This window comes from Crinia signifera, chromosome 6 (genome assembly GCF_055691185.1).
Source record: "Crinia signifera chromosome 6, ASM5569118v1, whole genome shotgun sequence".
In the NCBI taxonomy this organism is placed as follows: Eukaryota; Metazoa; Chordata; class Amphibia; order Anura; family Myobatrachidae; genus Crinia; species Crinia signifera.
In genome coordinates this window covers 37,644,221-37,671,834 of record NC_139222.1, presented here as the reverse complement: position 1 = coordinate 37,671,834, position 27,614 = coordinate 37,644,221, and the positions used below count along the sequence as shown (strand labels likewise).

The window sequence follows — 27,614 nt, the reverse complement described above, 5'->3', positions numbered from 1 at the left end:
CCAGTTTGTTTTATCGCTGTCTACTATTGTAAAGCGCAACGGAATCTGCTGCGCTATATAAGAAACTGTAAATAAATAAATGTGTTACCAAATACATAGGTCACAGCATTGGCGTATCTACTGTATAATGGGTGCACATCCATGTAAAAATACCTCTCTGTTGCTCTGGCACTAGCTGCGCAGCTTCATATATCAAAGGTGCCATGTTCCCAGAGACCTGCGCCAGTGCAGTAGACTCTGGTACAATGCCAGACTCTACTGCACCGGTGGAGATGAGGGGGCCCAATCGGATCCTGTGCTCATACTCCCTCATCTCTAATAGCGCCTCTGAGTCACAGTATTAAACAACTGAGGGGTTGACTTGATGTATGAAGCAGTGAAGAGAGCGCAGAAGTAGATGAGTGGTGAAGCTGCCCAATCAAATCCTAGGTAGCATTTACCATGTTAATTCTACAAAATGATAGGTTGCTATGGGCAACTTCTTACCCCTTCGTGGTAAATTTACTAACGCTTCTAAAAATGAAAAAAGGTGATGTTACCCATAGCAACCAATGAGATGCTGACTATCACATATCTCTATTGTATCCTAGAAAATGGTAGAGAGAATCTGATTGGTTGATATGGGCAACATCCCCTCTCTTTATTTTTAGAAGCATTAGTAAATGTAACCCTTGTAGAGCATGTACATGTCATACATAAACCAGAGATGCCTACCCTCCGGAATGGCCAGAAGGGGCCCGGAAATTGGGTCCCCCTCCCGGCCCCACGACCCCCCACTCCCTCGGCAGGGATGTCCGTGGGAGCAAATGATGCAAACCGCGTGTTTGTAGCCATGCCCCCGCTGTGCAATGTCTGAAATACCGGCATTGCATGGTGGGGGGCGTGGCCACGGGGACGCAATCATGCTGACCATGCCACCACTCTGGATGATCTGCCGGCCGACCCGCCCTCGTCCCGCCCCATCAGCGCCACCGCCCCCCTTGCCTCACTGATCTGACTGCCCTCTCCTGGAGGGGGCAGCCAGAAAGTAGGCAACCCTGCCATAAACATGTCCAAAATACTGACCCTAACAATCTCAAATATTGTGGCATTACTGATAATGAGCAAAATGTTGTGATAATCGCTCAGTTAATCATATCTGTATTGTTTTCTCTCCCAGTCTCTGCCATGTACGCCGCCAGTGGAGATACAACACATATCTATGAGACTCTACTGCCAGCTCCCTATTACCAGCATGAGAACACGCGTCTCCCAGCATACAACACCTATCCTGCTGCTGCTGCACAGGGGTATGCGGCCCCCCCTCAGGCATTACAGTGGAATCTGGCTGCTGTTGTGCCCCAAAATCTAGATACAAAGTACCACTTTTTCAGAACATTTCGGAAAGGCAAGCCGAAAGCTCTGGGGGTAAGTCTTTGCATAAATAAGCTGCACAATGATTAACATTACTTACAGTATGTGTATAATACAACCTTGTCTATAAACTGAAACACCTAAAGTCAGCTGGCAACCCATTCTGCTGGTACAGTATGTGACAGGTCCCAATGACACATATATAACCGCTATGGATATCAGTGCGTGTGCACATCCACTGTAAGCTAAAGTGGAGCAATCTGGTTTTGCATAAAACTGCACACTGATGAAAACTGCCTTGGAGCAGTTGAAACGGCTGTCAGGTCTCTACAGCTGTTATTTTTTGCAATGATGTGTTTGCAATAAAAGCTATTTTGTTTTTTCACTTACATTGCTGAGTGATGGCTTCAATTCCTTCTACACAGAGGGGGTAAGTGCTTTTATATATATATATATATATATATATATATATATATATATATATATATATATATATATATATCCTACTGTATTCCGGCACTGAGGGGTCTCTTGAGCAGCTTGATTGGGTGCACTTTAAAAAAATCTAAACAGTCCTCCAAATGAAAGGCACTCCAATACCATGTAAAAGATGTCTTTAGTTATAAGTGGATATCACCGAATACATGCATTTTCGGGGTCAGCGCCCCTTTCTCAAGGTACAATCCACAACTGGAACAACAGTGTAACACCCGCGGCTCCCCCATCACCCCCATTAAATACCTGAATCTCCATGAGCTTCCACACGCCATCCAGCGCCCGGACCTCCTTCCCCGGAAGTCAGATCCCCGAACTTCCGGTTACTGCGGAGACGCAGGAGACGGATTTTCTGTTGCTTAGTGTGTCCCTTTTAAATTACTTCAAAGAACGTAAAATACTGCTTGGGTTTAGAATGCATAGCTCACGCACGATCAGGAGAAACAACCCAGATTCTGTGAGGAAGTGGGTCGCATACTAAATAAGTGTGTATTTGACCTTATGGTCCTTGTAGTGGAAGAGTCAAATCGGGAACTGAATGTCACAAGACAGAGGATTGCATCACTGCATAAGGAATACAAGAATGTGTTAGATTTAGAGAGCAATGGTAGTTGGCTTCAGAAGCTAGAAAGTCAGTGTGAACAGTATAAGAGGCAATTAATTAAATTTAAAAAAAAGTAAAAAATCTACAGTGGACACTGACCATGAGGATCGGAGGGTATATACTTGGTTGCAAGGTGGTGAGAGAAGCCAGTATGACAGAGGCAATACGAGACGCCGCAGACCCTGGCAAAAAAGGAATCCTAAGTCGGACCATGACAAATCAAGCAGTGACAGCGACTTTGTAATCTCTGAGTCTGATGACCCCAGTGGTACAAATGCAGTCCCTTTAGGGCCAAGGGGTGGAGGGGCGTCAACAAGCTCACTCCAGACCCGTCGAGGTGGTCAGAGTCAGAGAGGCAAGAAAAGCCGCGACCCTGGTGGCGACAAAGCTGAAAGTTTGATTTTTAATTTGTCACAAAGGCCCATTTCACCCGTGGAAATGCAAGTTTTGAATTCCCATAATGAATATAAATGGAAGAAAAATTTGCACAAGTTCTCCCGTCAACTACGTCGCAAAGAATTTTTCCAGAACTCCGTTTCTCAATGGGAAGTATCAATCTTTGATCCTTTTTTGAAAAAAAAAAACGATCTAAATCATCCTTCGATCCTCGTCCCAAAATGGTTCCCTAAAAACATTTTGTAGACTAATGGATGATTCTATGGACAGGTTCCTGGCCACTCCATATCAAATTTGTCCAAACTTATGTAAAGAAGAGTTAAAAGCATTGAAAGAATTGGAATCGGACGGATCCATTGCGATACGCCCCGCGGATAAAGGCGGGGCTATTGTAATTATGGATGTATCAGACTACAAACAAGAGATTCAGAACCAACTCTCTGATGTGGAGGTGTATGCTAAATTGGCATGGGACCCGACTTCTTTATACCAACAGGAACTGTTTACCATCTTGGAGAAAGCATTTCGTGATCATCTTATTCCCAAGAAAGTGTATGATACTCTTCGGGTACAACACCCTACAGTTCCGGCTCTATATACCCTGCCTAAGCTACTGTACATAAGAACCCACTTAAACCACCAGGGAGACCGATTATTTCGGCTTGTAACTCTTTTTTACAACCAGTTTCACATCTACTGGACAGCATCTTACAGCCGTTCCTGCCAACGGAAAAAACGTTCCTAAAGGACACTACAACATTCTTGCTAAAACTTAAAGAAATGGTGGAGGTTCTGTCTGGGGCCCTCTTGTGCTGTCTGGACGTGTGCAGCTTGTACACGTCCATTCCAAGCTTTGGATCCTGAGGTCTTTGACCATTCCCTATTTCTCACATTATTGGAGCTCACTTTGACCCGTAATAACTTCCTTTTTCCTTTCGACAAATTTTTCTTACAGCGTAGGTGGGTGTGCCATGGGGTCTTCTGTGGCACTGTCCTACGCTAATGTTTACATGTTTGCACAAGAGTGAGACCTCTTCTTCCAGGACCCAGCGATCGGGGAGCATGTCGTCATGTACACCAGGTACATTGACGACGTGTTCCTGATCTGGTCTGGAGGGGAAGAGCGATTCCTCGACACTATGCGGCAGATTAATGCCTCCAGTCAGTTTATTAAATTCACCTATACATATAGTCCCATTCAGGCAAATTTTTTGGATGTGGCTGTCTCCAGGGCCGGCAACAGAATCTTGGGGCCCCATACACCGATATCATGGAGGGCCCCCACCCTCTTAAGCTACAAACTCCCTCCCATGCTTAAATCTAAACTGGATGCACTCCCTTACCCTGCGGCCTCTCTCTATCACACGGATAACCACCCTCACACTGCGAATTGGACTCTATCACACTGATGCACTCCCTCACCCTGCGGCCTTCGCTCTATCACACTGGCACAATCCCTCACCCTGCGGCCTGCACTTTATCATGCTGACGTGATCCCTCACCCTGCGGCCTGCGCTCTATCACACTAACGCAGTCCCTCACACTGCGCTCTATCACACTGACACAATCGCTCACACCGCAACCTGCGCTCTATCACACTGATGCAATCCCTTACCCTGCGGCCTGCGCTCTATCACACTGACGCAATCCCTCACCCTGCGGCCTGCTCTCTATCACACTGACTTAATCCCTCACCCTGCGGCCTGCTCTCTATCACACTGACGCAATCCCTCACCCAGCGGCCTACGCTCTATCATGCTGACGTTATCCCTCACCCTGTGGCCTGCGCTCTATCATGCTGACATTATCCCTCACCCTGCGGCCTGCTCTCTATCACACTGACGCAATCCCTCACCCAGCGGCCTACGCTCTATCATGCTGACGTTATCCCTCACCCTGTGGCCTGCGCTCTATCATGCTGACATTATCCCTCACCCTGCGGTCTGCGCTCTATCACACTGACGCAATCCCTCACCCAGAGGCCTACGCTCTATCATGCTGACGTTATCCCTCACCCTGCGCTCTATCATGCTGACAGGATCCCTCACCCTGCATTATGTTACACTGATGCAGTACCTAACCCTGCGCTCTATCACACTGACACAATCCCTAACCCTGCGGCCTGCTCTTTACCACACTGAGGCAATCCTCACCCTGCGGCCTGCACTCTATCACACTGACACAATCCCTCACCCTGCGGCCTGCTCTCTATAACACTGACGCAATCCCTCACCCTGCGGCTTGCATTATGTTACACTGACAAAGTCCCTCACCCTGCGCTCTATCACACTGACGCAATCCCTCACACCGCAACCTGCGCTCTATCACACTGACGCAATCCCTCACCCTGTGCTCTATCATGCTGACGTGATCCCTCACCCTGCATTATGTTACACTGACGCAGTCCCTCACCCTGCTGCTTGCGCTCTATCACACTGACGCACTCCTGACGTGATCCCTCACCCTACATCCTGCATTATGTCACACTGATGCAACCCCTCACCCTGCGCTCTATCACACTGACGCAATCAATCCCTCACCCTGTGGCCTGCATTATGTCACACTGACGCACTCCCTCACCCTGCGCCCTGCGCTCAATCACAATTATGCGCTCCATCACAATTATGCACTCCCTTACCCTGCGCTCTATCACAATTACCCTGCGCTCTATCATGCTGGCGTGATCCTCCCCCCGCAAGCTAATCCTGACACTCCCAGTCCCCACTAGTGCTTAACCCTCATACCCTGAGGCCTACCCCCCCCCCCCCCCCAGTAGTCTAACTCACCATATATATATATATACTAGGTGATTCATCGCGCCCTACGGGCGCTCTTCACACCGTCGTAAGGGGCTGCGCCCCCTTAATTTGTGAACGTTTGTATATGAGAAATATGGTTAGAATTGTATGAAAGATGCCCTGTATTGCAACTTAGGTGTCCGCGAATCGCGGGAGGGGGGGTCGCGGAGGGTGCCGCGAATTGCAGGAGGGGGGGTCGCGGGGGGTGCCGCGAATTGCAGGAGGGGGGGTTGTGGGGGGGTGGATGCTGCGAATCGAGGGAGGGGAGGGATTGCAGAGAATCGCGGGAGGGGGGTCGCGGGGTGGGTTGCCGCAAATCGCGGGAGGGGGGTTACGGGGGCGGGGGTTGCGGCGAATCATGGTAGGGGGGGTCGCGGGGGGTGTGCCGTGAATCACGGGAGGGGGGGTCACGGGGTGGGGTGCCGAGAATCGCGGGGGGGGTGTGTGTGTGCCGTGAATTGCGGGAGTGGGGGTTGCGGGGGGGGGGGGGTGGGGGGGTGTGACGCGAATCGCCACAAGAAAAAATCAACACAGAAAGGTCAACACATGTAAATGTTGACATAAGTGTGGCACTTCATTGGTGTTCATGTCGACACATGAGAATGAATATGAAAACATTAAAAAAATGAAAAAAAAAACTTCAAAAACTCATGTCAACCTTTTTCATTGCCGACCATAGCCATGTCAGTGTTTTCCATGTGCAATTTAATTCTGGAGCTGCCGCGAATCGCGGGGGGGTGCCGCGAATTGCGGGAGGGGGGGTCGCGGGGGTGGGTGCCGCGAATCACGGGAGGGGGGGTCGCGGGGGTGGGTGCCGCGAATCGCGGGAGGGGGGGTTGCGGGGCGGGGGTTGCGGCGAATCATGGGAGGGGGGGGTCGCGGGGGTGTGCTGTGAATCACGGGAGGGGGGGTCACGGGGTTGGGTGCCGAGAATCGCGGGGGAGGTGTGTGTGTGTGTGCCGTGAATCGCGGGAGTGGGGGTTGTGGGGGGGTGTGACGCAAATCGCCACAAGAAAAAATCAACACAGAAAGGTCAACACATGTAAATGTTGACATAAGTGTGGCACTTCATTGGTGTCCATGTCGACACATGAGAATGAATATGAAAATATTAAAAAAATGAAAAAAAAAAAAATTCAAAAACTCATGTCAACCTTTTTCATTGTCGACCATAGCCATGTCAGTGTTTTCCATGTGCAATTTAATTCTGGAGCTGCCGCGAATCACGGGGGGTGCCGCGAATTGCGGGAGGGGGGGTCGCGGGGTTGGGTGCAGCGAATCGCGGGAGGGCGGGGTTCACAGGGGTTCCGGTGGGGGGTTGCCGCGAATTGCGGGAGGTGGGGGGTCACGGGGGTGCCGCGAATCGCGGGAGGGGGGTTGTGGGGGGGTGTGACGCGAATCGCCACAAGAAAAAATCAACACAGAAAGGTCAGCACATGTAAATGTTGACATAAGTGTGCCACTTCATCGGTGTCCATGTTGACACATGACAATGAATATGAAAACATTCAAAAAATGAAATAAATCTTCAAAAACTCATGTCAACCTTTTTCATTGTCGACCATAGCCATGTCAGTGTTTTGCATGTGCCATTTAATCCTGGGGCTGCTGCGAATTGCGGGGGGGGGGTGCCGCGAATCGCGGGAGGGGGGTCGCAGGGGGGGTGCCGCCAATCGTGCAAGGGGGGGTCGCGGGGGGGTTCTTTTTGCCGCGAATCGCGGGAGGGAGGTTGCGGGGGGGGGGGTGTTTTTTCCGCGAATCGGGGGGGGGGTGTGTCACGGGGGAGGGTTTGCCGCGATTCGCGGGAGGGGGGGTCGCGGGGTGGTGGTTATGCCGCGAATTACAGGAGGGGTCGTGGGGGGGGTTCTTTTTGCCGCGAATCGCGGGAGGGGGGGCGCGCAGGGGGGGGGGAGGTTTTGCCGCAAATCGCGGGAGGGGGGCGCTCACCTGGTGGCTGTGGAGTAGCAGTGCTGGGCAACATGAGAAGTCAGTGGGTGCCTGGCACTGTCTGTGGGCTCACTGGGCTGGTTCTCTATCACATACCTCCCAACATGACCCTCTCCAGGAGGGACACAATGCTCTGTTTCTAGACTTCCCCTTAATGTATGATTGCCATCACCTGTTTTAAACAGGTTAATTTCTCAGAAAGGTGTTCAGCACAGATGAAGGCAATCACACATTAAGAGGAAAGTCCAGGAACAGAGCGTTATAGACACAGACACCCACTTTGAGTGACAGATGTAGCCAAATATATAGGAGATATAAATATATATATATATATAGAAAGAACAAACGAACCGGCACTCTAGTATCCAAAAGACAAATTGCCCCGGGTGCCAACGAGAAGGAATGAAATACGTAGAAGAATGGACGTGTCACTCCAGGGGACTTGTGCAAATAGGTTTATATATCAAAAGAACATAAAGTTACATGGTAAAAGGTCAACGTTTCGATACACAGCGGTATCGTTGTCAAGACAGCATGTAACTCACAGGTATAGGCCCGCACGGCGGTGGGACAACAAATATATAACATAGGTATCACTTACTGACTCCATGAGACACCGGCCGGCGGCCGGGTGCGGCGCGCACACCCCCTGTCACAGGGGCAGGAGCGCGCACCGCTGACGTCACTCAGCTTGCTGCATAGCAACGCAGCCAGGTAGGGAGTGCGTCCCCAGCAACCGGTCGGGATCCCCACAAGCCAGGACAGAAAGCATGAATGTACATTGAACATGGTGCAAATGCAAAATATAACGCGATGCTGTAACATGCGTCAGAGTTTAAGTACATGATGGGATGAAGAGGGGAACACACGGGGAAAAGGCAGGTGCCACCGCAACCTTATCCTAACTGGTGTAAGGAAACGGGGCAAGGCTGTGTGGGCATACAGTTCACCTTCACATACGGAGGTCATCAAGTCCACATTAGGTGAAGAAAGGCCACCGTCGCATACGGAGGTCATCAAGTCCACATAAGGGGAAGAAAGGCCAGCTGCCATATAAGTCGACATCCGTGTCGACATACGCCAGGTGCAATCCCAAAGACTAGAAAAACAAGTTCCAGTTTAGTCTGTCATTTAAACCATGGGGTTTAACAGTGTTGAGTTTATAAATCCATTTTGCCTCGAGTTTCAGCAGGAGACCATCCCGGTCACCCCCTCTTGCCAACACTGGTATGTGGTCTATCAGCACGAATTTGATGTCTGCGACGGTATGGCCAGCCTCAAGGCAGTGCCTGGCCACCGGTTGGTCCGCTTTCTTAGAGGAGATGGCATTATTAATTGCGGAGCGGTGGAGTGCCATTCGTTCCCGTATTGTTCTAATGGTTTTGCCGACATAGTAGGGGTGTTCCTAACCCTGAAGCCGCGTGGGATAAGCTGTTGTCTGTAGTATTTAGACAAAGAGGAGCCATGTAGGTAGTAATCAGTCTCTCTCTTTTCGTCGGACCTGGACACCGGACGCCATCGCCGACAGGGACGTCGACTTGAAGAAGGACGTCGACATGAAGAGGAACGCCGACACAGGACTGGAGGACATCAGGACCAGGGCTACCTACGGGAAGAAGATAGGTAAGTATTAGTATGTGTGTAATGTATGTATTAAAGTTTTATTTTAAAAGTGTGTCAGTGTGTTTTGTGTACTATTTTTTTAACTGTGGAACTACAAGTACCAGCGGGCCCTTTAATGCCCAGCAGGCTGGGACTTGTGGTTCTCCAAGTCCCAGCTTGCTGGCACTTGTAGTGCCACAGTAAAAAACAATAGATTATTCTTTTTTTTTACACTTGAATCAGCCCGATGCCCACCGCCCAGGGGCATCGGGGACAGTACCAGGCTTCAGTCTGGTCAGGTAAGTCCTGGAGGGGGGGGACCCCTTCATTGGGGGGGTCCCCACTCCCCCAGGGCCCCTGGCCAGGCTGACCGGTCAGGGGGTTAATGTTTTGGCCGGGGGGACTTGTATAAAAAGTCTCCCCCCGGCTGTGACATTACCCTGCTGGCTGGTTGTGCCTGGGACTGGTTCTTGAAATACGGGGGACCCCTAGTCATTTTGTCCCCCGTATTTTGGGAACCAGCCCCGGACCTGGAGCCTGGGGCTGGTTGTTAAAAATCAGGGAACCCCTATTTGTCGGGTTCCCTGATTTTTAATTACCGGCTCCAGGCTCCAGGCTCCGTCAGCCTGGTGCTGGTTTCGGCTGTGGGGGGGACCCCACGCCGGTTTAAAAAAAAAAAAAATTCTATTTTTTTTTACACACTGCAGCCTGCACGGATCTGACTGATCCGTGAAGACTGCTAGAAATAATTCGTATTAGCGGCCGTATATATGGCCAGCTAATACGAATGGTTACACCATCGGAGGGTTACAAAGTCGTACATGACTGCTTTGTAATTTCCCCTCCGGAACACGACTTTGCATACGACTTAAACAGTCGTATGCAGCCGTAGGGGAAATACCAATACGAAAAACTAGGTTTTTCATATTGGTAAATTCCCCCCGTTACATCAGCCCCACCTGCAGTGCACATGGTTTTGCCCATTTTGAACAAATTTGTACTGCGATCAGGTCTGAATAAGGGCCAAAAGGCAGTGATAGAACATTTAACAGAAAAGCCTCATTACCTTTTCACTAGTAATGTCCTACCAACCTTCTATATAACTGGACAATAACACATATGGAGTAAAGCTGATTATACTGTATTTTTTGCAACCTTAATGTTTTGTGATAGTAATGCCAATCAAGTATAAAAAAAAAACCTGCACTGCTTTTGAAATCTATTAATTTAAACAAAAACATACTATTTAGAATTATCAATAACAGTGTCTGGTTGTCAGATCTTGCTAATTGCATCCCATTGAGAAGGTAATTGGATTTATGCTGCTCTCTTTGCAGTGCATATACGAAGATAGACAATCCTGTGTACATAAATAAGAAATAACTGTTGCAGTCTGCTATTGAAAAACAGTCTGTTACAAAAACTATTACAAGTAACAGTGTAAACTGTCTAATGTATCATTTTACATATCTGTTTTTTGACAGAAAAACAGTTTTGCATCCCCTATGCTAGGAACATGATTGGGCTGCATTAGAGCATATAATTATGCAAAAGATTAGCCAATATGTTAACAGTTAAATACATTAAAGTGTATTATGATGTAATAAATAAATACATCTAATGTTTAGAAAAATAAAATCAATTGATTCAATAATAATAAGGTTTCAAAGATGTTGCACATACAGTATTGTCTTCTTATTTTTTAATGTTGTGTTTTGAGTTTAGATTTATACAAACCACTTGTGATTGATGTCCACTATTATTAGACTGTTAAATTGGGTCAATAAGCACATAAATAGGAAATAAAGTATTGTTGATCAATCCTGCCTAGTAATTAACACAGTGTCATGAACCTGACTTGTTTCACATTTATTTCTGATGTTCCATGCCTGTCTGTTTCCTAGCTGCTGCTGTTGCAGCTGTTCTGCAGTCTCAGTGATTAGAACTCCTGTGAAGCTCCCTGAGTTCAGCACCAGTCACATGATCCCAGGTAACTCAAGGCATACTTCCTGGTTCTGTCTGCTGCTGCAAGCTGCAGACAATCAAGCAATCACCTGGAGGAATATAAGCCAGCTTCCCAGAGTCCTCCTTGCCTTGAACAAATGTTCTTTCTGCTTCCTGTGTGGTTACCCCAGAGACAGAGAGTTCCAAGGCTCCTGGCTATCCAGTCTCCAGCGATACCTGCTCCTAGTGTCCTGCTGCTACTTACCTGGTTCCGTTCATCTCCAGAGACTCCTGCTAATTCCATCACTGCGGTTGAGTTAGCAAGTTATCCCCTGCAGAGGATACCGCTGACACTGGCTAGCAAATCCCCACTAGCTTCCAGGCTAGACCCCTTGGCTCCCAGGCCAAACTACCTTCAAAACCTTTCAGTGACTTTTACCAGCACAGTCCTGATCTGTTGACAGGCTCTGTCTACCTCACAGTTGACACGCAGCTTCTGCCGTCTATCTCTGACTAACAACATCCGTGTCATCCCTGACGTCCATCAGTTGCTGCATCCAAGTATTATCACATTATCGCCCATTGTCGACATTGTGTCAACTATTTTCCAAAGTGCCTCCAGAGACTCTGTGCTTCTGTCGTCTCCTGGTGACTAACCTCATCTGTGTCATCTCCGACGTCCACCAGTTGCCGCACTCAAGTATTGTCTCACATACTCCTGTTGTCGACATCCTGTGTCAACTGGTTTCCAAAGTGCCTCCAGAGACTCTGTCATTCTCTCCTGGTTATCAACATCACATACCAATGACTCCCAGGTCGTCATCACCGGCTCCCAGGCCATCCTGCAGCTCCCAGGCTGCCAACTACAACCCCGGCTCCCAGGCCATCCCGCAGCTCCCAGGCTGCCAACTACAACCCCGGCTCCCAGGCCATCCCGCAGCTCCCAGGCTGCCAACTACAACCCCGGCTCCCAGGCCGCCTCGCAGCTCCCAGGCTGCCAACTACAACCCCGGCTCCCAGGCCGCCTCGCAGCTCCCAGGCTGCCAACTATCATCCCCGGCTCTCAGGCCGTCTGCAAAGACCTGGGTCCCCAGTGTACGCCATATATAAAGTCTCTTGATTATCTGCTCTCAGTATTCTCCTGTGTCAGAGAAGTTCCCAAGACTCCGAGATCTCCAGGCTCCCCTGTGTCTCACTCCAGCGTCGCCTGCACCTACGATACTTACCTGGTTCGATCCATCTCCAGAAGACTCCTGCCATTCTACCTCTGCAGTTGAGTAACCGGTGCTCCACTGATTATCATCATTGGCTTCCAAGCCCTCAGTGACATTTACCACCTTGTCCTGAACTACCGACAGGCTCTGTCGACTCCAGGGTTGACACTCCTCTGCTGTGTATCATAGTAACCTACCAACCACGTCCTATTGCTCCAGCATTACCTGAGCCTCCAACCAGCTGTCGACACCATTGGTCGACATCCCCTGCAATCCCCAGATTGTATCTTATCCGCTCTGCTCTCAAAGCTCCTTTCCAAGCCTCAAGTATTCTCGCCCTAGTCTGTGTCCAGAGGACCAGGGCAGGGGGCCGCGACCTGCCTGTCAGACGCAGCTAAGTCCAAAGCTCCTTGCGGGGCTCCCTGGTGAATACCGCTGGCAGGTTAGACTCCGCGCCCCTGTTCCTGGTCTCAGCCAACACTCCGGTTCACTGTGCCCGGATCCCCCTGTGTATGTCATATATTGAGCCTTCTGCATTCGGTTCTCCAGCGCCCTCCACTGGTCCACCACGGTCACAGCCGGGAACACAAAAACCGCCTGCGCTGACAGTTTGTTCAAGGCCGATGGACTCGGCTTACGACCCAAGTGTGCGACCAGCGGCTCTTCCAGATGTCTCCGCCCATATGAAGAGTCTCCAGGGAGTGGCCAATCGATTGGACACTATACAGCAGTCGTTGACACCCCGTGTCGACAGTCCAAAAATTTTTTGCATCACCTGCTGTCACTTCCTGTTTGGACGATCTCCAGCAATTCCTGGGTACCTCTACTCCATGTTCCGATTCAACTCCAGTTGTTCAAGTTTCCTGTCCCCGGTCACCCATGAATTGTCCGTGGATTTCTCAGTCCCCTTGTCAAAAAGATTCTGAGCCTCTGAGTGTTCTTCACGGATTGTTGGAACAGCTACAAAGTCTTCTGTCCACTATTATTATGCTAATACCAGAGATTCTTCAGAGTACACAAGTTACTGCAAGAAGTTCTGCTCGATCCACTGCAATGAAACTATCCCCTGTTATTAACTCACTGAGAAATAATCCATTCTCTTCCATGCAGTGTGAAGACAAAGTCAAGAGATACTCACATCCCAAATGCTTGGAAGCTGAACGTCAGCGTCGCAGACAGCTCCATCTATGCTTCTACTGTGGTAGCGCTAGTCACCTTATTAGAGACTGTAACCTTTGTATGTCCAGGAAGGGTGACAAGCCTCAATGCCGCAGGCCTCCTATGCATAAGTATTCTGAAACATCTGCTTCCACGTTTTCTGCCTCAGTCACGCATTTTCCTAGTTCCAAGTCTGAGAACCAGAAGAGGATGTATAAGTCTCGCATCCCTAAAAGGGTCTCGGATTCCTTAGTCCCAAGTAAAACATCTGTAGCTGTAGCCTCGGATGAGGTACCTGATCCCGTAGCTCGTGTTGGGACATCTGAAGCTACAGTCCAAAGAAGTGTATTGAAAATATCAGCCTCCAGTGAGGCATCTGATGCTCTGACCCCAGCAGAGCTATCTGTTTCTCCAGTTCCAGAAATGGCACCCAAGCCATATACTCCAGGTCATCCTTCTTCCAGTGCCATGATGTCTACATCCTGTGTAGTCCAGGTCCAAGATGGACCATCTGAATGCCCGGATTCAGTCCGTTCCGGTTCCAGGCCGGATTCCGTCTGTCCCAGTGTCGAACTTCAGTCCGATCCTCTTAGTAATGAACTTCCCATTGTAAACCCAAAAAGGGGTTTAGGTTCAAATTCTTCAACAGACAGTCTGCTCCCAACGGATGAAGTTGTTTCCACAATCCCAGAGACTTCTTCCATCGTCCCAAGTACCTCACCTAAAGATGCTACTGTAAGTAGTTCATCATTATACTTTGAAGATGATTTTGCCCAATTTCGCTGTATTGTTCAAAAAATCCTCGCACAGATGGATTCTGATCCATCAGTAGTCATAACTCCTGTTAACGCAGTTAGACTTTTACTGCTCTCCTTCAAAGGTAAAGCCTTGGAATGGGCTAACCCCCTCATCGAATCTAAGGATCCTATACTTAGTGACCTCTCGGCATTTCTAAAAGCAGTTCAGAAAGAATTCCCTCCTAAACTAGCTCCTTTGGGATCTTTGAAAAGTTCCACCCAGGTCACTAAGAGCTTATCCACTACTGCACCATCACTTTCCGAACAAGACCAAGCTATACTGAATCAAAGCATTTCTCAATTAAAAAATTGGAATTCCTCCACTGTATATCAGCAGTCTCAATCTTCTGGAGTATCCAAGCTTAAACCCGACCAGGTCCTCCAGGATCCATATATTAACAGTCGTCATATCTCCAGAAATAAAGATATTTCTATACCCCATTCCCCTGATTTAAGGTTGGGTGTAATTTCATTCCGTTCTTCTGCAGGTCCTTTTAGGAATTCTAGTCCCATGGATGTACCAGCTAACATCACTTCTGTCCCTAAGGAGAAGAATGCTGATCATTCAGAGTCTGCAATCTGTATTGATTCTTCTACTCCACATTATTTACAGGACTCTAACTGATGCTTCCAAGAGAGAGGATCATGTACGTCCATTAGAATTGGACTCAGATTCCGATTATGACCCGGGTTATGAGGAAACTCCTTTCCAAGGAGGTTCTATCCTTCACAACCATGTTTTTCTCCAGGAAGATATCCCAATAAATTCAGTTTTTGTCAATGATGGATGGTCCACCTGTTCCGAAGATGAAAACTGGGAAGATCTGTGAAAAAGCTCAGTTTGGGACTTCTTTAGCACTCCTACCAAGTTCATTGGGGTGTTCGGAGTCCACCCCTAAAGGGGGGGGGGGGGTACTGTCATGAACCTGACTTGTTTCACATTTATTTCTGATGTTCCATGCCTGTCTGTTTCCTAGCTGCTGCTGTTGCAGCTGTTCTGCAGTCTCAGTGATTAGAACTCCTGTGAAGCTCCTGGAGTTCAGCACCAGTCACATGATCCCAGGTAACTCAAGGCATACTTCCTGGTTCTGTCTGCTGCTGCAAGCTGCAGACAATCAAGCAATCACCTGGAGGAATATAAGCCAGCTTCCCAGAGTCCTCCTTGCCGTGAACAAATGTTCTTTCTGCTTCCTGTGTGGTTACCCCAGAGACAGAGAGTTCCAAAGCTCCTGGCTATCCAGTCTCCAGCAATACCATCTCCAAGTGTCTTGCTGCTGCTGCTGCTACTTACCTGGTTCCGTTCATCTCCAGAGACTCCTGCTAATTCCATCACTGCGGTTGAGTTAGCAAGTTATCCCCTGCAGAGGATACAGCTGACACTGGCTAGCAAATCCCCACTAGCTTCCAGGCTAGACCCCTTGGCTCCCAGGTCAAACTACCTTCAAAACCTTTCAGTGACTTTTACCAGCACAGTCCTGATCTGTTGACAGGCTCTGTCTACCTCACAGTCGACACGCAGCTTCTGCCGTCTATCTCTGACTAACAACATCCGTGTCATCCCTGACGTCCATCAGTTGCTGCATCCAAGTATTATCACATTATCGCCCATTGTCGACATTGTGTCAACTATTTTCCAAAGTGCCTCCAGAGACTCTGTGCTTCTGTCGTCTCCTGGTGACTAACCTCATCTGTGTCATCTCCGACGTCCACCAGTTGCCGCACTCAAGTATTGTCTCACATACTCCTGTTGTCGACATCCTGTGTCAACTGTTTTCCAAAGTGCCTCCAGAGACTCTGTCATTCTCTCCTGGTTATCAACATCACATACCAACGACTCCCAGGTCGTCATCACCGGCTCCCAGGCCATCCTGCAGCTCCCAGGCTGCCAACTACAACCCCGGCTCCCAGGCCATCCCGCAGCTCCCAGGCTGCCAACTACAACCCCGGCTCCCAGGCCGCCTCGCAGCTCCCAGGCTGCCAACTACAACCCCGGCTCCCAGGCCGCCTCGCAGCTCCCAGGCTGCCGGACTACAACCCCGGCTCCCAGGCCGCCTCGCAGCTCCCAGGCTGCCAACTATCATCCCCGGTTTTCAGGCCGTCTGCAAAGACCTGGGTCCTCAGTGTACGCCATATATAAAGTCTCTTGATTATCTGCTCTCAGTGTTCTCCTGTGTCAGAGAAGTTCCCAAGACTCCGAGATCTCCAGGCTCCCCTGTGTCTCACTCCAGCGTCGCCTGCACCTACGATACTTACCTGGTTCGATCCATCTCCAGAAGACTCCTGCCATTCTACCTCTGCAGTTGAGTAACCGGTGCTCCACTGATTATCATCATTGGCTTCCAAGCCCTCAGTGACATTTACCACCTTGTCCTGAACTACCGACAGGCTCTGTCGACTCCAGGGTTGACACTCCTCTGCTGTGTATCATAGTAACCTACCAACCACGTCCTATTGCTCCAGCATTACCTGAGCCTCCAACCAGCTGTTGACACCATTGGTCGACATCCCCTGCAATCCCCAGATTGTATCTTATCCGCTCTGCTCTCAAAGCTCCTTTCCAAGCCTCAAGTATTCTCGCCCTAGTCTGTGTCCAGAGGACCAGGGCAGGGGGCCGCGACCTGCCTGTCAGACGCAGCTAAGTCCAAAGCTCCTTGCGGGGCTCCCTGGTGAATACCGCTGGCAGGTTAGACTCCGCGCCCCTGTTCCTGGTCTCAGCCAACACTCCGGTTCACTGTGCCCTGATCCCCCTGTGTATGTCCTATATCGAGCCTTCTGCATTCGGCTCTCCAGCGCCCTCCACTGGTCCACCACGGTCACAGCCGGGAACACAAAAACCGCCTGCGCTGACACACAGTGATTGGCATATATGTACTGCTGGACACCACTCATAGAATGATTAACCTGATATTATTGAATCAATGTTCTTGATTTTATTTTTCTAAACATTAGATGTATTTGTTTATTACAGCATAATGCACTTTAACGTATTTAACTGTAAATATATTGGCTTATCTTTTGCATAATTATATGCTGTAATGCAGTCCAATCATGTTCCCAGCATAGGGGATGCAAAACTGTTTTTCAGACCAATTCATGTTTAAAATAAACTGCCACAAGTAAAGACAATAAACAGAAGTGTTTTAAATCCTGCACCTAAAGAACAGACTGTAATGCATTGTTTACTGAACTTACTGGAGCATTCAGTAAAGAGTTTGTTGGACATTAAACAGACACAGAGGTGCATTATTCTTGTAAGGACAAACAGAAGAAATTTACCCTGATTTTTTGCCCCAAGATTTTATTCTTGATCACATCAATTACAAATCATCCTCCCCCCCCCCCAAAAAAAAACACGTTCAGGAGAAAATGTAGAATATTCACAATTGTGACCATGAAAATGGGTAAATTTTCAGGGATTTTTTCTCCCGCCAAAGTCAGTCACTTTGCATTAGGACAAGCTCGTACTCTCTTTTACTATGCTAAAGTATATTAATGAACCACTCTAAGATATCATGACATAATTTTAACTAGATCGGAGCATCCTCATAGGTTTCGTTATTTTCACCTAAAAAGCGAAACTTTAGGCCTCTTGCCAGAACAGAAGATGTTGACTCAGATCAAAAAGCTTTTGCACGTTTCTAATTCAGGTCAAGTCACAACTTTTCCACACTAGCCGATTTTGAATTTCTCAATTTTTATTTTTTCACTCCGTCCAAAAGGCACTTAGGTAAATGAAACCCAGCTGCTCAGTTTCTCCAACCTGAGTTGTACCTGTATCCAAAAGGTCATGGAATTCTGAAAAAATGAGATCGGGTGCTGATAGTGCATGAAGCTGTTTAAAAATTCAAAGTTCTTTTATTTCAACATAAAAACAAGAAAAGGTAGTGGATCACGTACCCACACTGGCGGCTCTATTCACCGCAGTATCACAGCGTGAGAACGTTGCACAGCACCGGGCTGTTGGAGCCGGTTACACTCTCTTCTGAATCTCTGCTCCTGGACATTGATGATGAACCTGACGCTAGGCCACGCCCCAGGGGAGTGTGTATGTATGTATGTATATATATATATATATATATATGTAGAAAAGTGGAATAAGGTGGATCCAATCAGCGCTAATTTGTGGTTAGCTAGCACCAGTCAGAAACAAAGGATATGAGCACCCTTTTAAATAGACACTAAAAGTTCCAAGTTTGAACTGCAGCTTCCTCCAAAGTAATTCCTGGGACTCACAGGAACAAGCGACAATCTGTACAAAAAGAAACACAGGAGGAGCGCTCCATAGTGTAAAACCAGATATGATTTAATAGATATAAAATATCCACGGTACAGTCAATCAGTACTCGTACCGTTTTAAAAACAGCAGTGGGCTGGTTACCACATGATGTATATATAACAAGCCAGGCAAGCCTCCTACCACCATCCGGGGCAACTGCAGCACGACACGGAACCTCACCGAACACTCTGTGAGGGAAGCGGTGTACCGACAGGCTGGAGAGGATCAGATGCGGCAGGGGATTCCCGACAGACACAGAGCTCGCCGTCACCAAGGCCCGCCCTAACGCGTTTCGTAATCCACTTCGTCAGAGCACGCCCTCTGATCCTCTCCAGCCTGTCGGTACACCGCTTCCCTCACAGAGTGTTCGGTGAGGTTCCGTGTCGTGCTGCAGTTGCCCCGGATGGTGGTAGGAGGCTTGCCTGGCTTGTTATATATACATCATGTGGTAACCAGCCCACTGCTGTTTTTAAAACGGTACGAGTACTGATTGACTGTACCGTGGATATTTTATATCTATTAAATCATATCTGGTTTTACACTATGGAGCGCTCCTCCTGTGTTTCTTTTTGTGCAAAGCCCGTCTTCAGGACATACTCAATAAACATTTACAAAGTGTCATGTATATATACACATGTGTGCTACTTACCCATCCCGGTGCTGCCCGCTCTCACATCCGCCCACCGGCGTGCTCTCCGTCCCCCTTCCAGGTCTTACTACCAGAAGTGACGCGGCACCGTCCGGGGTCACCATGTTAGACAGGCAACACTGCGATGCACTCTATTGGATACATACAAAAGTGAACATAATCAAAAAATCATGCACATACTGTATACACATTTTTACAGTACAACATGTTATACCAGCATGATTTGCAAATGTTATTCCTATAAATGTGATTCGTGCATGATCGTGACTCTTTCAAAGACAAGAAATTGCTAATGTAATATACACAGTGATCACTAGGTGGCACTGGCTCCTCTCTCATTTTTTTTTTTAAAGTGCTTAATATATAGGGGAAAATTTACTAAAGGAAATTGGAAAAAAAAATAGGGTACTTATGTAGTATCTGGGCTGCCGATTTTTTGATTGTATGCCTTAAGTTAAGGCATACAATCAGATGCGATGCGATGCGATATCGCATCGCATCGCATACGACCATGCGATGCGATGCGATGCGATGACCCGATTTTTCCATAGGATTCAATGTTAAAATGGACTGAGTCCATTTTAACATGGAATTCAATGGGAAAAAGGGGTCCTTTTCATACCCCTACTATCCAAGTGGGCATGGAGTTGGATATAAACCTGTGGCGAGCGTAGCGAGCCACCGAGCCCGAAGCGTGGCGAGCGAAGCGAGCCCCGCGAGGGGACGGTATTCTGTGTCCCCTCGCGGGGCTCGCTACGCTCGCCACGCTTCGGGCTCGGTGGCTCGCTACGCTCGCCACAGGTTTATATCCAACTCCATGCCCACTTGGATAGTAGGGGTATGAAAAGGACCCCTTTTCCCATTGAATTCTATGTTAAAATGGACTCAGTCCATTTTAACATTGAATCCTATGGAAAAATCGGGTCCATCGCATCGCATCGCATCGCATCGCATGCGATATGGTCGGGTGCGATGCGATGCGATGGACCCGATTTCAAAATCGGCAGCCCAGTTACTACATAAGTACCAAAAATAGTTGTATTTGTATCCAGAAATACACTTATTTTTGACATTTACTATCCCGAAAATACGGCAATTCGTAGTCGTATTGATGTGCTATCAATACAAATACGAATTGCCGTATTTTCAGGCTAGTAAATGTCAAAAATAAGTGTATTTCTGGATACAAATACACCTATTTTTTTTTACAAATTTCCTTTAGTAAATTTCCCCCATACTGTTGAGATGCCAGATACTTAAAAAATAGAAAATAAAAAAATAATGCAAATAATTAGACATATATTATTTTACAGAACATTAATGAAAACTGCGTGAATAAAGCGTCTGTGACAGAGATCCACACGTGTGCATATTTCTATGCACCCATATTGAACCCGGTCACTGCGCAGTGTTACACGGTATCTTTGTGATATATGAATCAGTAAAATCAGAACGTCTATCTGTTCCTGTGTCAAACAACACTTGAGCAACTGTGCTAGATTTGTTCAGATTCATATTGAATCACATGCTTAAAAATATTTTTGGGACAAGTGCCAACTACTATACTAGATGTTGGTGCCACCCCAGCACTTTTGCCTATTCCTACATCAAAATCTGATTTGGGTGGGGGGGGTGTGTGTGTGTGTGTGTCTTATGTTTTAACGGGGGGGGGAGGGGGGGCGGCAATTGCTTATAGACACAATTGTTGAAAAATGCCATAATGTCATTTACTTACTAAATACTATTTTGGCTTTGTCGACTGTGATTTGAAAATGGACCTGATCACCTCATACACATCTAACTAACATCATAATCTCAATAATATGTGAAACAATGCAGGTGTATAACGCCCAGTGTCAGACTGGGACGGTAAAGGGTTTACCGGGGGAATGTAATTGCAGCGCAGGCGGGTCTGGCGTGTGATGTCATGATGCCGTGGGTCGGTGATGTCATGATGCAGCAGACATCATAACGTCAGACCGCACGCCCACCCACCTGAATGGCTCTTTTGGGAACGGTGCCATAGAAAGCCTCGCTCCCAGCTTGCAGCTGCCGCCGCTGCTGGGTCAGTCAGTGGTGGATGACTGCCTGGCGGCGATAACAAATTCATCCTGTGGCAGTCAGTATTTACTACTTACTTAACAGCAGCATTAACAGCTATTGAAAGTTTGTGTCAGGCTCCGCCGCCTAAAAATGGGTGAGGTCATAAATCACCATGGCCTCACGTGAATCCCTCATTCCCCACCAGGCCAGTATGAGCCTGATAATGACTGCAAATCTGGAATCCTTTGTAATCTATTATCTTGTTTTCCCACAGATTGTGCTAATTGTGGCGGCCATCTTGCAAATTCTCCTGGGAATCGCATTTATTTTCATCAAGCAATTTATAACATTACTTTCTGGTGGACCATTTTGGGGGGCAATTTTTGTAAGTATTGAAAACATTTTCAACTATCCAATACAATAAAATATATATATATATATATATATATATATATATATATAACTATTGTAAAAATAATGCTATTCTTTTTTTTTGTGAATCTAAAGCAGCAATGGGGAACCTTCTGCCCTCCAGGTGTTGTTGAACTACGCATCCCAGCATGCCCTGCAACAGTTTTTGCATTGCCAAATAGAAAAACTGGGCATGCTGGGATGTGTAGTTCAACAACAGCTGAAGGGCCAAAGGTTCCCCATCCCTGATCTAAAGCCTCATATTGCAGTAGTGTTTATTTTCAAGGCTTAATTATTATTATTAGTTTATTTATATGCGCCACAAGGGTTCCGCAGCGCCTGAAATACATAAATGAGAAAAGAACAACACAAGAAAGATTGTGATTTACAGTACAAATGCAAATTAGGACAAGTACATGGCAAATAAACAAGACAGTTGCAACCATGGACAGTGAACACAGATGCAATTATAACAGTGGCAGAGACATATTCTAAGAAAAGCACATGAGGATAGAGGGCCCTGCTCGTTAGAGCTTACATTCTAAAGGTAAGGGGCAGACAAACTGGGGTGACACAGCTGGGATAGAAACAAACATAAACGTAGGTTTAGGATGAGAGATGATTGGATTTAATGAAGAACTGGGTCTTGAGTGCCTGTTTAAAGTTTTGTAGGGAGGTGGCAAGTCTAATAGGGAGGGGTAGAGAATTCCAGAGATAGGGAGCACAACGGCCAGTCCTGGAGGCGGGAATGGGAGGAAGTAACCAGTTTGCAGTAGAGGCGACGTGCATTTGTGGAGCGGAGAGGGCGGGTGGGAGTGTAAAGAGAGACAAGGTCAGATATGTAGGTGGGAGAGGACTGGGTGATGGCATTGTAAGTGAATGTGAGGAGCTTCAATTGTATTCTAAAGGGAAAGGGGAGCCAGTGCAGGGCTTGTGAGGGGGGGGGGGGTGGACATAGCATAGGTGCCGATTCTGTGGGTGCTCAAGGGCTGCCATATTAATTTGCCAATTTGCGGACCCGCCACCTGGGAAACAGTATGCCGGGAAGAGTGTATTCTGTGCGCGGAGTACCTGCACTGTGGGGGAAATTTATGTACCTGCACTGTGGGGGCATTTATGTATGTGGAACTCTGTTGCCGTAATTTGAATATTGGAGACAACTGTGCTCCGTAATAAAAATTGGTATTATTTTGTGGCCACACCCCTTCCCCATGAAGCCACTTCTCTAAATTTTTGGCTTGAGCACCCACCAGCAAAAACATAAATCGGCACCTATGGGACATAGTACATTTGGAGAGGAAGATGAGCTGGGCAGCAGCATTGAGGATAGATTGGAGTGGAGAGAGGTGCTTTACATGGAGGCCAGAAAGTAGGAGGTTACAGTAGTCCAATCTGGATATGACTAGTGAGTGGATGAGGGTCTTTGTAGCATCCTGGGTGAGATAGGGTCTGATCCTGGAAATATTTCTGAGGTGGAAACGACAGGACTGTGAGAGATGCTGAATGTGTAGTTTAAAGGAGAGAGAGGAATTAAGAGTAACACCAAGGCAGCATACAGATGGAGCCGGGCTGGTCTTTGCAGGGGATGGCGGCAGAATCGCCAGCCGCCATCCCCCGCCAGCCGCCATCTATATCTGCGAAAGGTGACGCGAGCGCACGAGATGCGCGCGTGTCCCCTTCCGACGGCGCTTCCCCCGGGTCCCCGCCGGCTTGTCGGCGGTCACCCAGGGTCCCCACCGCCTCCCCGCACCCCCACTAACCCTGTCCGTCTCCCTGAAGTGGAGACGGACAGGTTCCCGTCGCCCTGCCGCACGTCTCAGTCAGATGGAGCGCCTCGCTGCTGGCGGATCGCCAGCGGAGACAGTCTGGCGATTCGCCAGCAAGAGGGAGCCCGGCTCCGTCTGTACTACATTCCCCGGGCATTTTCTAAGTGATCCCACTAGATTGCTTAGAAAATGCCCCTACATCGCTCTGTGTGTCGAAGCCATAGCAACAGCGATGTGCAGCCCTGCGCGTCGCTATTGCCCTGGCGATTAATATCCAGCAAGCTGGATAATTCTAGTTAATCGCCGGGTTAAGGGCAGGGTCCTCACCGGAGAACACTGGCCTTGACAGATCGCTCAGCATGCACATCTCCCCATGTGTATGACCCTTTGGAGCCCATTGAACGTTCTCCATGAAACAATGCAGAAGACTCGAGGGTGGGGGTGGGGTGGAGATGTACTAAGCCTTGGAGAGTAGACAGAGATAAATGCTGTTACAGGTTACTGGCTGTGTTCAAAAAATGATTGGGGCTGATTGGTACTTTATCTCTCTCTCTCTGCCCCTGCCCCTTGATTTTAACCCTTTGAGGGCCAACAGCTCTGTGAGAGATGCACAAAATATCCGCTAAAAACACCAGCGTCACTGACATTTGTTATATACATTCAAATGAAAAATATTGTGTAAAACAAGACTGTATTTCCTATATACAGATGGAGGCTAGTGGACAGGAGCTCCATATGACGGGGGCACATGCACAGACCCCCGAATTTGTATTTGATTGTACGTAGACAACTGGGTTTGCCTGCAAATCCGAATCAGGCCCTGATATCAGTAATCTTCTTAGGGCGTGCTTCTGAAATCGCCACTGTGGCCTTTTTTACCTCAGGATGCTTGATCCGAGACAAAAAAAAAAAATCATACAACTACTGTACACTGTATGTTCAACACCGACATTTACTAGGATGGAAGTTCTACTGAAGATGGGATGTTTCCCATAGCAACCAATCAGATTCTACTTCTTGTTAATTTATCACCTTCTAAAAGATGATAGATTCTGATTGGTTGCCATGGACAACATCCCATTTTCCCACCTTAGTAGATTAACCTCATAGCATACCTCCCAAATTTCCTAGTTACCAAACCAGGGCCTGCCACGACGAAGGTGCGAGCGGCACAAAAAAAGGGGGGCGGAGCTATGGCGCAAGTGGGTGAAATTCTGGGTAAAGGAGTTAAAGGAGGCGTGGCCTAGCATTGCGAACCCCGTTCTAAGCATTTTCGGGGGTGTGCCCAGTCCTCCCCTTGTGACTGGGCAGCTCCCGGCCCATTCCGTGCCCTCCCTCCCTGCACTGAAGAGATTTTGACCTTTTGGCAGGTACAGTACCATTTGTCTATGGCCTGTACCCTTTTTGGGTCTCCAACTGCCAATTATAAGTATAGGAAATGGGACGTGACCACACCCCCTTCACCTGTGGTCACGCCCCTTTCTGAGTTTGTACCGGTTTTGCTCTTCAGATGTTGGAGGGTATGCATGTAGTTACAATGTATTTTGTCCTTGCAGTACATCCTTGCCGGATCGCTGACAATCGCAGCTCAGTCTAAACCTAGCCGATGTCTGGTGAGTTACCCCATATTCTCTGCCCTGGGAAATCATTTGGGAAAAGTCTGGCTAAATATAATGTGATGCTCGGTTTGTACTTCTATAAGGGAGGACACAGTATAAGTGGTTTTTTACACCACAGCGTCAACCAGCATCATCCAATTCATTGTCAACCTTTTGACCCATCAACCAATTCACTGTCGTCCGTTTGGTGTTTTCCTATAGCCTGTCAGCCATTTTTATACTGTCATCCAGATACTGTTCATTATTCACTCTATGTTAGCTGTGCACACAAGGAAAGGAATATTGGGGGTCATTCATTTCTAATTGACTCGATAAGCTGTGAAGCTCGCATCTTACCAAGCCCTGTGAATCCCCAGGGGGCGGTCCATTATCATATGGGAATGTCCAGCAGTTCATGGGCAGTCCCATGCTAATGGACCAATGGTGCGAGGGGGCGGGCAGCTGACATCACCGGGTGTCAGCTTCCCGCCCACTTCCCTCCCGAGCATACACGAATATGGACAATTGCTCAGAGCATCGAATGATGTGGGAAGTTCCCACTGACATGCGAATGGAAGTTTCAGTAAAATGTACCACCATTCGCAAGGCGGGCAGCGGCGTAACTATAGCACCGCAGCCCCCGCCACCGCGGGGGGGGGGCGCTGTGCATGTGGGGGCGCCGGGGGGCTGCGGTGCTATAGTTAACCCCCCCCCAATCCCCCGCAGACTTACCTATCGCGCTGGTCCCGGCGGCACCGTTCTTCTGCTGAGGACCACCACAAAATCGCCGCCCCCATATAGCACACAGTTATCTGAAACTGTCTGCTGTATGGGGGCGGCCATTTTGTGGTGGTCCTCAGCAGAAGAACGGAGCCGCTGGGACCAGCACGATAGGTAAGTCTGTGGGGGATTGGGGGGTTTGCATAGGCGGCGAGGCGGCGGGGCGGCAGGGCAGGGCGGGGGGGTGCCCAAAACGTAGCTACGCCACTGAAAGCAGGGTTAGGTGGACTGGCAAGGCTGCAAATTCGCAGCCTTACGAATCCACCAGAATAACCCCCTAAGTGTATTATTTATTTGGGCCAGATGTACTAAGCCTTGAAAAGTGATAAAGTGGAGAGTGATAAATGTTAATGTATGTTTTTCATACTGACTGTCACTGTGTTGTCAAGAAGGCCGCGGCTGTCCTGTGAGACTGCTGGTAGATATTGATGAGTATGACTTTTATTAATGGTTTGCTCTATGTATCTGCGCAGGTGAGTGGATCCCTGTCCTTGAACATCATCGGAACAATTGTCAGCGTTACTTCATTGATCCTAAATAGCATCGATATAGCGATTATTAATTGCTTTTATTATTCTTATGATAACTCACAATGCCGACTACAGCAAGTAAGTTATATTCGAGGGTAAATTCAATATAATCTAAGAGACAATGAACTCCCGAGCGATTTTGAAAAGATTGGCCAGACACCGATTGGCTGAATTCTCTCAGCCAATCAGCGTCCGGACAGTCTTTTCAAAATCAGCATATGTGGGTGGGGGATGTATGTACAGTATGTATGCATGCGGGAATGGGGGTTGCCAATGTTCTGTCCAGGGGCCCATGCCAATGTTAATACGGCCCTGGTAGCAACATAACAATACGGACCGGTAAAAAAGAAGGGTTCTTGCCGGTTCGTTGTCGTGTTGCTTTGCGGTGTGAATGGGTTAATCGGGATGAGCGACCCATTTCCCGTTCACACCAATGGAGGAGGCAGTGCTTGGAGCATCCCCAGCTCCAGTCGCTACCTTCTCCCCCGCCCCCAATAACGCTCCTCCGCTCTGCCGCGCCCTCGGATGACGTCAACGAACCAACCAAAATGCAGGGTCGCATCGGAACTGAACCATTTCAAAGACCAGTTTCTTGTACTCAGGACCTTTTTCAGACTTAGTCGTAATTTTACAAAACGTTGCAAAATTGCAACTGCCGGTGTTAGCCTGGGGGTGGCATCACAGGGCAAGGCGGCCTGCTCATCGAGTTCCTCCCTGTGATGTGGCCCCCGCACATACAAGCGTAGAAGTGCGAAAATTGACAAATAGAAAGTTATGCATTTCAGCGTATAAGTTTGAAACAGGTCCTCAGTGTGGTAGTAGGCCTGATTCAGAGTTGATCACTGTTTCGTGAATTTGCAAGCAGGCGTACAGATTGTTAGAACAGAGGTGTACCGGGTCTAGTTGTGGGCACCCTGCTGTACTGGTTGCCTCCTGCGTACTAAGACTTCATCTTTAATAGTCACGTTCGAAGGGGGGACTAGTTCCCTCCCAACCCCGGCACCGCCAGGTCTTGCGGGTGACAAAGCTGCAGCAGGAGGCAAGGTGCCACAAGTGGAGGGGATAAGTACACCCTCCGACTAACCGTATACAGGTGCAACAATGCACAGATCCATGTAACAATACACAAGATGGAAGTAGTACAATACCAAGAGGAGGATGCAACAATGCAAGAAAGATGTTACCAAAATACAATAATAAATGACTGACTACCCCTGACTTATCTGAGGAGATGGTGAGGTGCAGACCAGTAC

At 48.2% G+C, this 27,614-nt stretch overlaps 1 protein-coding gene across 1 annotated transcript in view; it reads left to right on the top strand.

Annotated features, from left to right (window-relative positions):
• Positions 1 to 1,163: 1,163 nt before the first annotated feature.
• Positions 1,164 to 27,614, top strand: part of LOC146006924 (membrane-spanning 4-domains subfamily A member 4D-like) — a 44,730-nt gene continuing 18,279 nt past the window's right edge. The window contains exons 1-4 of the mRNA XM_083145359.1: positions 1,164 to 1,407; positions 21,551 to 21,661; positions 25,010 to 25,066; positions 26,305 to 26,439. Of these exons, the coding sequence (XP_083001485.1) occupies positions 1,168 to 1,407; positions 21,551 to 21,661; positions 25,010 to 25,066; positions 26,305 to 26,439 (543 nt within the window). The 5' untranslated portion in view covers positions 1,164 to 1,167. The remainder of the gene's footprint in view (positions 1,408 to 21,550; positions 21,662 to 25,009; positions 25,067 to 26,304; positions 26,440 to 27,614) is intronic.